The 12,599-nt window shown below is 38.6% G+C and overlaps 1 protein-coding gene across 2 annotated transcripts in view; it reads right to left on the minus strand.

Moving 5' to 3' along the window:
* hps5 (HPS5 biogenesis of lysosomal organelles complex 2 subunit 2) overlaps positions 1-12,599 on the minus strand; it is a 60,232-nt gene that overhangs the window by 29,535 nt on the left and 18,098 nt on the right. For both annotated transcript variants that reach the window (XM_060838817.1, XM_060838816.1), the window contains exons 6-10: positions 10,388-10,518; positions 6,953-7,168; positions 2,325-2,396; positions 2,141-2,229; positions 23-201 (exon numbers count right to left, since the gene is read on the minus strand). In XM_060838817.1, the coding sequence (XP_060694800.1) occupies positions 23-201; positions 2,141-2,229; positions 2,325-2,396; positions 6,953-7,168; positions 10,388-10,518 (687 nt within the window). The remainder of the gene's footprint in view (positions 1-22; positions 202-2,140; positions 2,230-2,324; positions 2,397-6,952; positions 7,169-10,387; positions 10,519-12,599) is intronic.

Genomic DNA, 12,599 nt, shown 5'->3' on the forward strand with positions numbered 1-12,599 from the left:
CACCCTGGCAGCAGATCCTCACCCTGCTTGCAGTAACGCAGTGTTGGAAGAGACAACAGACTTGTGCAGAGAGAGTCCACATGTCTCGCCGAAGCAGACGTTCTACACATCGCTCTCCTGACAACAAACACAGGTGAGTTACCCGCCCATCACCATGGAGACAGAAGAGTTCATTCTTGTAAACAGCAATATTCTGCACATCTGAAAATAGAGTGGGGAGATAAATGAAGCCAAATCAGTGACCAGAGAGTCAGGACTTAAAGGAAACATGCTAAAGTTTGCACAACAGTGCACCTTCAGGTGTATTACACAGACAAACCAAATTAAGTATGTTGTTCCTTCTCTTGGGGAAAAAAAAAATCATATTCCATCCTCAAAGCAGGCAGAGTTTGAGAGGGGTTTTCCATCTTTTGGCTCATGATTCCTATCGACTTAAACAAGAATTTGTTTTTCTACTGAGGAAAGGAACTCTGATTATCTCTGTACAAGTAAATGACTACGGGGGGTCATCTCATCAATAGGTTACTATGCTGGGTAGGAAAGATTTAAGGTGAGTACGTGGTTGATTCAATATCAGGTGGGTGGAGACTCCACTCAAGAAATAACTGACTCTTAATATTATCTTTCCTGAACATATTCAGTAATTTGGCCTCCATAGCTTTCTGGGGTATGGAATTCCACAGGTTCACCACCCATTGAGTAAGAACATTTTCATTATCTCAGTCTAAAATGGCCTACCCTGTCACCTGTGACTGTGATCCTGGCCCTAAGTATAACTCTAGAATTGGATGCAGCCTTCTTGGTGCCAAGGTCAAGAATATCACCGACAAACTGCAGTTCATAATTTTGGAGAAGGGTGAACAGTCAGATGTCATGGTTCACATTGGTACCAACAGCATAAATAGAATGAGGGATGAGACGCAAAGTGTAGTTTAGAGTGTTAGAAAAGAGATTGAAAAGCAGGATCTCTAAGAACACCATCTCAATTTCAAGATCCTTTCCAGTATTTCATGCTAGTGAGCATAGAAATGAAATGATTAAACAAATTAACATGTGGCAGGAAAAAAACATGGTGTAGTGGAAGGGCTTGAGAACGGCCTACTTGTGCTCACCCTCAACCCCCATAAATCCAGCTCTATGACCCCGTAACACCTGAAGGTCAAGGTCAGCAGATGCACAGGAACATCACCAATTGCAATCTCCTTTCAGATCAGACATCCTAACTTTGAGCTACACCACAGCTCCTTCTCTCCGGCTGGGCAAAAAAAAACCTCAAACCCCCTCCCAACAGCATTGCAAATACTGAGCAGATTGAACAGTAATGAATATTATGAAAAATATATGTTCACAGTTTGGAGACATTTTTCTAGCAGCCATTTTCTTGTATATAGTGGAAACTCATTGTTTCAGCTGATGTAATCCAAGTGTAGCAGATATTTCATGACTGTTGCCCCCAGAAATGGCTTTTATCTTTGTCCGAATTGTCTGAGTTGCCTCAAATGGTATGTTTGACTGTAAAGTACATAAGATACTTATGAGGCATTTCAAGAATGCGGTTTACTGTTCCCCCTCTCAAGAACAATTGGGAAATGCTGAGCTCTTCAACATTACTTGTTATTGGAAATCGGAAGCAAAAAAACAATTAGGGACAACAACAGAAGAGACTACACATCACTAAAATCCAAATAATCAACAAACCGCAAAGGATATTGCTCTGCAAGGCAGCAAACAGGTTACGTCTGAAAGTATATTGCTGAAGATGAAGAAAAGGTTACGCAAAAGTGATCAAATGCACCCTGGAGTCTCGGAAGTGGGATTGTTGAATAGTACAGCATAACTGGACCCCATTCTACCCAATGGGTTTGTACCGGCTTTTTCAATGTTTAGTTCAGTTAGTCCTACTCCTTGATGGCAGGACTGTCTAAGCTATGCAACCCTCACAGTTGAATGACTTGTCACAGTAACTGCCTAAGACATATCTGAAGAATTCCTTTCCCCACTCCTCCAGTAAAACAGAGTCCAACAAGCAAATGACATTGGCAGAGCAGGGGGAAATAGTATGAATCTATTTCAAAGACAAAAGAAATAAAACACAACTCCATCACAACACAATGAAAGTGCAACCACTTCAATTTCTCACCTTTCAGCTCACTCCAGAGCAAGACTTGAACACTCTGTGGAACAAACACATAGATCCCTCGGTCTGTCCAGCTCAAAACATAATTCTCACTGCAGGAGGGGAAAAAATAGAAATATATAATGTTAATATTGTTTTGTAATAATTATTCAGCATCTTGTGCACCTTCCATTTTCCTGCTTCTTACCTCAAACACACAAGCCTGGGAAAAGAGATGGATTGTGGCGAACTGGAAGTCATGTTGTAGTGTAACTCTGATCTGAAAAAGTAATGGAAAATTTTGTTGAATGAGTCCAACTGTTAAATGCAAGCAAAAAAAAGTATAGGTTGAGAGTTGTGCCTATTGTACTTGACACATCAAAACATCCCACTGGAGGCAACTCAGACAACTGCAAACAACCCAAAGAAAAAAATCCAATCCTGGCAACAATTGTCAAAAAGCATCTCCTTCACTTGGGTCAGATTCACCACAATTATACAAAAAAAAATCTATGCTAGAAAAATGTCAACAACTATGAACATACATATTTCACACTATCCATGACACTGAAGCGACTCCACAGCAAAAATGGGACAAATTGAGTACCAAGAGAATTAGATATTATGAATTGCTTTCAGTAGAAATAGCTCTAGGATATAAATGGAATGATGGGCCTACTAGCCAAGGGGAATTCGGGACAAGTTATATATTTAGATTTTAACAAGAATCTGACATCATGGTGCACGTGAGAATGATTCAAAGTTAAAGGTTTTGCAGAGTCAAAGCACAGCTTGTGGACTGCATCAAAAATTAGCTCAATGTACACAGAGTTGCAAAAGACATAGCTAAAGAATAACACTTCAGCCACAGAAGTCACCTGCGAGCATCTTGTGTTTTTTTTAAACAAGGCAGAGGATGGGGGAGGGCTGTTTTTCAGACTGAATGCCTGTGACCAGTGGAGTGCCACAAGGATCGGTGTTGGGTTCTCGACTTTTTGTCACTTATAGAAATGATTTGGATGTGATCATAAGAGGTATAGATGGTGAGTTTGTAGATGACACCAAAATTGGCAGTGGCGTGGACAGCAAAGAAGGTTACGTCAAATTACAACAGGATCTTGAACAGATGGGCCAACTGGCTGAGGAGTGGCAGATGCAGTTTAATTTAGATAAATGTGAGGTGCTGCATTTTGGGAAAGCAAATTTTAGCAGGACTTTTACACTTAATGGTAAGGTTCTACAGAGTGTTGCTGAACAAAGAGACCTTGGATGCAGGTTCTTACCTCCTTGCAAGTGGCGTCGCAGGTAGATAGGATAGTGAAGGCGGCATTTGTTATGCTTTCCTTTATTGTTCAGAGTATTGAGTACAGGAGTTGGGAGGTCATGTTGTAGCTGTACAGGGCATTGGTTCGGCCACTGTTGGAATATTGCATGCAATTCTGGCCTCCTTCCTATCAGAAGGATGTTATGAAACTTGAAAGAGCTCAGCAAAGATTTACAAGGATGTTGTCAGGGTTGGAGGATTTGAACTATAGAAAATGGCTGACCAGGCTGGAGCTTCGGAGGTGGAGGGGTAATTTATAGAGGTTTATAAAATAATCAGTGGCATGGATAGGATGAATAGAGGTCTTTTCTCTGGGGTGGGGGAGTCCAGAAGGAGTCCAGAACTAGAGGGCATAGGTTTCATGATGTACATCTCTCTGACTCTATGAACTTGAATTTCATCAAATATAACAGAGCGATGGTCAACAAATAGCAAGGAACAAGTAAATGGTCATAAAATCAGGCAATGCGACATAGGACAGATAACCCAAGGCTACTGGCAGATAGCTTAGAAGATGATTGGAGCAACTGACTGGGGTATAGGAAACATAAGGGTAATAACTTGTGAACAGCAATTCTTCACCTTATCTGCAGTTTGATGCATTGAGAGTAAAGATGATCTGCCACAGAATGATACCAGGATACCAAAAATAAGAACATTTTTAAGAAAAGCTGGGAATAATTAAATTTGGTGATACTTTAGCAAAGTTTCCAATATTTTAGGTGTGTTAATCAACTGAACCCAAATAATCATTTGACAACCATAAACCAGGAGTTTGCATTTAATGTTCAAAACAGGCATTTGGACTTAAATACATTATCAGAGGGAAAAATGCATATAACAAGCTCCAACAGGAAACCATGGAGCCAAAGAGTTGTCCTTTTCTGGAGGGGGAATGGGGGAAAAAAAACAGAGATGAAAATGCATCTAGGTGTTTCACTTAAATGAGAGGTTTAAAGGCTAGTTTACGGGACAGAGAGTTTTTTGAATTTTATAGTCATCAGTAATGAACCGATACAAATTACAGGCAGAACTCAAAGAAGTGAGCAGGACCAGTGAAGACTGCAGTTCAGTATCAAGAGTATAAGAAGGAACATGCATGAAATGAATAATGAAAACATTGTTATCTTAATTACATGAATATAGTGAATACATGTTAAAAGGAATAGCTGAGGAAATTGCAAATGTATTAGTTATAATTTTGTATAGCACTCTAGATTCAGGTATGGTCTGTGCATTAAAAAAACATTTGAAATTTTCTGAGAAGCGAAAACAGGAAGCTTGTCAGTTTATCGACAACAGTTGTGAAGTTAAATTAACTATTTCAGAGACAGAGGCACAAAAAGAATAGATAAGGTGAATGGCAAGTGTCTTTTCCATCGGATGGGGGAGGCATATTTTTAAGGTGAGAGAAGGATTTAAAAAAAGACATGAAGGGCAATTTTTTTAAAAAAAAAGTGTGAGGAATGAACTTCTACAGGAAGTAGTGGATGCGGGTACAGTTATAAAATTTAAAAGACATTTAGGTAAGTATGTGAATAAGAAATGTTTGGAGGGATTAGGTCCAAGCGAGGCAGATGAAACTAGTTTAGTTTGGGGTTATGGTTGGACCAAAGGGTCTGTTTAAATTAGATTCTCTAGTGTGGAAACAGGTCCTTCCGCCCAACAAGTCCACGCCGACGCTCTGAAGAGTAACCCACCCAGATCCATTTCCCTCTAACTGATGCACCTAACACTACGGGCAATTTAGCATGGCCAATTCACCTGACCTGCACATCTTTGGACAGAGAAAACCCACGCAGACACTGGGAGGATGTGCAAACCCTATACAGTCGGTCGCCCAAGGCTGGAATTGAACCTGAGACCCTGGTGCTGTGAGGCAGCAGTGCTAACCACTGAGCCACCATGCCACCCTATTTCCATGTTGTATGACTTTATGATTTTACGATTGAATCTGTGGGCAAATATCAGTTCAAATAAAGAGACTAATCATAGATTTGTGATGAGTGGATTATTTCTGATTAATGAACTTGAATTGTTTTGAAGAGATCACCTACATGAAGGTTAAGGGTTTTTCTAATACCCTTCCAGAAAAAGGTGCTGCACAGGAGCTCATTACCAAATATTCTGAACTTGAGGTGACAATTGTTGCTAATTGATGGGAGGTAGGAGTCAGAGAGGAGGATCAAGGGTTAGTTCTCCAATTGGTGAGATGCTAAGTTGTATTCCTCTCGAAATTGTACTGGAACCTCAATGTTTTTTTTAACCGTACGCACTAATGATTTGGATGAAGACAGAGACAGTTGTCTATTCAGGTTTACTAATGACACCAAGTTAGGTGGTAGAAGAAATTAAAGGGACAGACAAACCAAGAGAAAAGACAGATGTGAGTAAGTTTGACATTCCCCACTTCAGTTTTGTGAAAGACAAAATTAAGTAGCCTTCTCTCCATTGGGAAACTAAGGACAATAGTGCCAAAAATGTCAAATGGAGTGCTTGCCTTTTTATAGAGGGGATCAGAATGCAAAAGTGAGGAAGTGATTCTTATGTTATTCATCGAGCTTTTTCAGACTTCATCTCAAATACAGTATCCATTTTTAGACATCAAACTTAAGAGAAATTATACTTTATTTGGAAGGTAGACCGTGCAAATTCTTCACACCACAACTGAAAGGGTTAAATTATGAGGTTACATAAATTTGGTTTGTATTTTCCGGAGTTTGAATGGGGGATTTCAGTTGAGAATGATTATGAGTTTTGAAACAGGAAGAATAATGAATTTTTTTTTGTTGTTGGAGAAATCTAGAACATGAAGTCATTGTCTGAAACAGTTTTCAGGAAACATTTTAGCAGGAATGGGAACCTAAAACTTCTAAAAGGCCGAGGATTCCAGATCAACTGAAATTTCAAGACCTATACCAACAGATTTCAAAATATTTTCTAATCAACCTATTCAGAGATGTTATTACACATTTCTGGAGTAGATGAATATTGAACCCAGCTCTTCGTGACTCAGAAGTTGGGACATTACCACTGTGTTATCATAACCTATCATCAGATTTTAATTAAAGAAGGGTGTTAAGACGTCAAGAGGAAAGAGGAAAGTTGGTACCAAAGGGTCATGATTTAAATTAATGGCCTGCACCTGCTCCGATTGGGAATAACTGAAAGACGTAACAAATATTTAAGGAGATTAAAAAAAAACGTGGCCATGAGAATGACAGAAGTTTCACAGTGGCAGTCAGCAAATGAAACAAACACTGTTTGACAACCAGTGATGAAAAGCGTAAAAAATACAACAAGAAGGTGGCAGAAATGTGCAAAATAAATCAGAGTCTGTCATGGCACAGATTTCAAAGGCATTCAAAACTCAGCTGGAAGCCTGATTTCAAATGTTAAAATACAAGAAAAAGGTGTTTGATGACTTTTTTTCTCATCCTTGACATTTTTTTCATTCTGATGAGCAATTTTAGTAAATGAATGTGATACTTAACAGTTCCGCAACTGAATACCTGTGAGAAATAATGGGAAGTGAAGGTGATCCCAATAACTGTTTGAACTGATGTGTGCTCAGCACCTCTCCCTCAAAGTTCACCTCCCACATTCGTGAACCAGGCCGTGCACAGAATATCAGTGGCTGTGAGAATCCAGCGTTCTTTGATCCTGGTAAGAAACAGGCTCCAAATTCTCCATCTCGCTCCTTGTTCCCAATTTTCCAGAACTTCTCTCTGTCATCCAAGAAGAATCGAAAATGAATGTGTTTGCAAACCTCTTCAATTTTACATTTCATAAAAAAAAACTTGTTCAGAGATGTTATGACACACCTCTGAAGCAGGTAACGGCCTTGAACCCAGGACTCCTGGCTCACTAGTCAGGGACACTACCAATGCACCACAAGGCCTTTCTTCTTCTTTAGTTTTATCAAATTGTAGATATCATAAATCCATGAAAGTTAAAATTCCTCCATTGGTGTACAATCACTTCTAATCAATATATTTCAGAACTGCTCTTGCTCAAATTCTCTCACATTGAAAATCTGTTAGTGCTTCTCTTTTTTTTCAACTTGTTGAGTGCAATAGAATATTTCAGAGACAAAGCCACCCTAGTTACCAGCTTTGGCAAAAGCCTAAAGATCAGCAAAAGAAAACTGGAGCCAGACCCTAACCCTGAATTGGCGAATTATAGGAAATTTGCGATGCCAGTGTCCATCTGACAATGTAAAATGTCAGCATTATCAGAATGTAAGGTAATACCTAACGTCATTCAAACCATTTCAGTCTCACTGCTTATGAAAAATATCTTTAGATTTGTTATAACATGAAAAGGTCTTTTACTCTTGGTTGAGGCAATAAATTCTAAATATGAAGTGCAATTTCAATTGTAAAGATTACATTTTCTTTTTCTCTTTATTTTGAGGAAATAAAAGGAATGTACTTCTTTAAACCAAGGAGATAGCAAAACGTAAAACCATGTTTACTGAAGTGCTTTGTGAGTTGTATATAATATTGCACGCTTCCTGGGACAGCCAGTGCAGTAGTGACCACTCGGCTAATGGAATCTGAATTTTGCTTGGCAACAATATTGTGATTGGCTCCTGACTAGGCAACTATGGTGTGTGGTGCCAATGCCTGCAAAGAGAGAGCATCATAAATGGGTGTTGCTCACTTGTATGGGAGTATCAGAAAGTCTCCAGTAACAGCTAACTCATTATTCATTGCAAATCCTGACTGCCACTGGTTAAAGACAATTTATCCACAATAAACAGTTATTTTCTTATTAAGTACAGAAACCTGGTGATTGTTTTCTTTCACCCTAAGTTCATCATTCTGGTAAACTGGGGTTATTAACTAATATTTATGACACTCCAGGAACCATGGAGCTTGATTTCCAGTGCGTTATCTCAGTGTTGTGACAGTTTACCTTCTACATTAAGCAACTGGCAACACGAGTGACTATGCATATAAAGGTTGATTAAATACATGGTCTGCTTTAGCACTGAAGGCATGCACACATGGAAGGCCCTTCACTTAATTTATAATCTGTTATGAGCTAGTTAATAAATTTACAAGTGGCTTCAGTGACTTGGGATCGTGGATGAGGAAGAGAACATTGGTTAGTGCTCAACAGTAAAGCTTGACCAATGAATTTTATTGTATAGTCACCTAAATATCACCAAGCAAGAACAAGCTCAGATTCTAGTAGCCAAATAACATCTAAAAATAACTCAAATCCACCATGGGTTCACACATCAAAAATGACCTCAGCAAAATTCAGAAACCTGGATGGTGCTCAAAAAAACTATACCTATTAGGAATTGTGACCTCTTAGAGCAAAAGTTGAGTGATTGAATATAGATGACAAAAACCTGTTTTTTTTTTGCAAAGACCGACCCTATAAAGTGACCAGAATGATTGAAAGTCGAGATCCTCCAAGCTAAAGCACATCATCAATCTTCACTCCTTTGATACATTTTGGTTTTATTCATTCATGAGACGTGGGCAACAGTGGCTGGGCCAGGACTTAGTACTCATCCTTATTTTTGCCCTTAAGTAGGTAGTGAGGGCGTCCTTGAGCCATTACACTCCATTTGATGCAGGAGGATCCACAATAACTTTAGGAAGGGATTCCTAAGGTATTGACCCAACAACACGGAAGAAATGATGAAAATTTTCAAGTCACGATGGTGACTTGCTTCAAGAAGAACTTGCAGGCGGTGGTGGTGTTTCCATATATCTGCTGCACACATCCTACTAGATGGTAGTGGCCATGGGTTTACTCCCCCTAGCAAGATCAACAAATGCAATAAGGGTTTATTAATCAGATAACAAGCTTACCTATTTACTTATCTCATCATTAATTGTGTAGGTTAGTGATGACATCAACCTGAGACTCATTACAGCCTCTCAATAGATACTGATTTTAAATCGTGGTTGTTAAAATTAGGGGATCCTTGGTAGTAATCTGTAACTGCAAAACTAAAGGCTTGTACAGCTGCACAAAGACTGATTTCAGTTGTATCTTTCACCAAATGGTTTTCTATAACAAAACACGCAACTCCTGTTACAGTCCAGACCAAACCCCCTTCAAATATATCATGGAGATAGCTTACACCTTAGCTTTTCCTTATTTTAAAGGCAAGTGTAAAGTGCTATGTTCCAGATGTAATTTGATTGGTTACACTACTCAAATTTAAGTAAAACACACTTTATTCTTACCCTATAGTTAAAACACAAGCGAAAGAAGGAAGAATTCGAATAACTTAATTCAATTGGAAAACTTGACAGAATAATAGATTATTTAACTACTAAACAACAACTGTTCCAATATAGTAACTTTTCATAAATATACCATTGGCAAAGGCAAGTTCAGTAAAACAGATTGCCTCAGATGCAATTCAGCAGCGGGAGGAGCATCTAAACTTTTAAATGTAACAGAGAGAACAATGTAGCAGCTTCGAAAACCAGCTTTAAAACCCAGCATCTGCTGAAAGCTAAAACCCTGGGATCCAGACTCCAACCATTGATGCTGCTTATATTATTCCAACGTTTTAAAAAAGACCAAAGCTTCACAAATGGTTTTATTATTAGCTTGGAGGAGATAGCTTATCATTTATAGCTCAAAACCTCTTTAAAAAAAGGACAAAATACACCTCAAAACCATAGTATTGTCACACCCTTGCTAATTCAGCAAGCAGGCTTGCCACATTCTATAGTAAGACAGGGAAAACTGCAATACCCAGTTTGAGATGAATGAGGTGATAGCATTGGCTGACCTCCAGCAATCTCAGCCCACCTTCTATGGCACAAATCTCAATGAAATCAACACCTTAAAAATTAATAAAGCTAATAAGCAGATATATTCCACTTTAAAAACATGAAAAATGCTTCAAAACCAAAATTGCAATGCAGCAGTTAAAGTCTTAATATATTTGGAATACTGGCACATACTTGTCAGTGTCACACAGATAGCAACGAGTGAGAGATGAGACCAACAATCTACCCTCCTGATAGTCAAGTTGCACCACTCTTGAGTCCACTATTGTGATCACTTGAACTGGAAACATCACAAATGCAGCAGCCTAAGACAGAATAAGAAAACAATCAATAAGTTGTCTCTACATAGATCGTGCAACACCAATTCTTACATATTTAACCACCTTCCCGAATATAAAGTGCAGAATCAATTAATTGACCAATAACATTTTCTTTTGCCATTTCTCACCTCTCTCCAGCAAAATCTATATTCTTTGTTACTAACGCACTTAGAACACCAGAATACTGATTACTAATACTTGACACGTTCTATTTATCAAACTACATATTTCAAGAAAGAATGGAAAGAACTGCAGATGCTGTAAATCAGAAACAAAAACAGAAATTGCTGGAAAAGTTCAGGTTTGGCAGCATCAGTGAAGAGAAATCAGAATCACCAGACCTGAAGCTTGAACTCTGATTTCTCTTCACAGATGTCGACAGATCTGCTAGCTTTTCCAGCAATTTGTTTTTGTTGCCTATTTCGAGTCTTTTCTTCTGACTGACTTAAGCTTGGCAGCGCTTAGTCATTTAGGTTAGTTAACTTTTTAATTATCTTTACTTTAACCTTTGCAACATCTTACAATGCATTGTCCTTTATCTAGGTTTCTCAATTTAAAAATAGAATGCAGCTCAAGTAGGGAAATAACAGCAATACAATAAAGCAGAATGAACACAATCTGCACTCCAACAATAATTTTATGTAATCATACAACTTTACAAATGTCTTTCACATGTACTAATACACATTCAACTCCTAGGTTTACCACATAAAACCGTCATACGTACCTCAATCAGGAAGACCACAAATTTTCACGTGCCAATCATTATCACATTAATTTAATCATGGTACAGCTTAAACAAAATCCAATACGTTTAGCCAGAACACAACGAGCCTCATCCAGTAAACTGCACAGCTGCACTGATCCCCAGCATATTAGCACCCATCTGAAGAAATAGTGACATACCACCTTCTACCCAGCTCCTCTAATACAATCCAACCCAACCACTGACCACCACTTACCCCCGCCCCCCAACACACACACACACACACACACACACCTTCATCTCTTGAATGTATCAATGCCCTGAGGGGCACTATTTGGCAAACTGGTATCCTCCAAATCCTTAATCAAATGACTTTTGTTCAGTGACCCTCAACATCAAGATGACAAGCTCTTCAAACCAGAGCTGTCACACAATCACATCCTGCACCATATACATACATATGAACATTTCAGCTGAAATCACTGGATAAAATAGATTTGGTCCCTCTGACTTGGGCATTATAATATAGGCATTCCCATCATTTTAGATCATGGCTGATCATCAAGCTCAATGTCACTTTCTCAAACTATCCCTAATAGTCTTGATGTAATTTTTCATTATAATCTATCAAACTCTATCTCAAATTTTATTAATAACTATATAATTATTAATAATTCCAGAGCCCTCCAGTGTCAGAAATTCCAAAAGGTTTACAATCCTCTGAAGAAAGAAGATCATCTTTAGCTCAGTCACAAATGGCTCACCTTTTATTCTGAGACTGAGTACCTGGTTCTAGACTCAACCAACAGAATAAAACATTCTTTCTGCATCCATCCTCTCTATCCTTTGACAAATTTTGTATGTTTCTATGAGATCGCCTCTCATTCTTCTGGGATTCCCCTCCTCAAAAGGGCAATCCCACCATTTTAGGAGTTAGTCTGGTATCCTTTGCAGCACTCCCTCCGCAAATCCATCCTTTCTTAGGCAAGAGCACCATAACAAAATGCCATTTATCAGTAATACTCAACTTCTGAATGACCAAACAACAATCTGTCAGGTTTGTCAAACATGCTTTTCCTTCCCAAATCCATGATAACTCTTCTCTAAACGTCCAGTAATCACATCCTTTAAAATAGACTTCAGTATTTTCTTTACTAACATCAGACCAACAGATATTCCCACTTTTGTTCTCTCCCTCCTTTCTTAAACTATGGGGTTACATTTGCAACTACAGGCACCATTACAGAAATAAAAGAATTTGGAAAAAATGATCACCTATACATTTAACATCTCTGTAGCCATTTCTTTCAACACTTTAACAGTGAAAATCATGAGATCCTGCAGACTTGTCAACTTACAG

The sequence above is a fragment of the Hemiscyllium ocellatum genome, chromosome 18 (assembly GCF_020745735.1).
Source record: "Hemiscyllium ocellatum isolate sHemOce1 chromosome 18, sHemOce1.pat.X.cur, whole genome shotgun sequence".
In the NCBI taxonomy this organism is placed as follows: Eukaryota; Metazoa; Chordata; class Chondrichthyes; order Orectolobiformes; family Hemiscylliidae; genus Hemiscyllium; species Hemiscyllium ocellatum.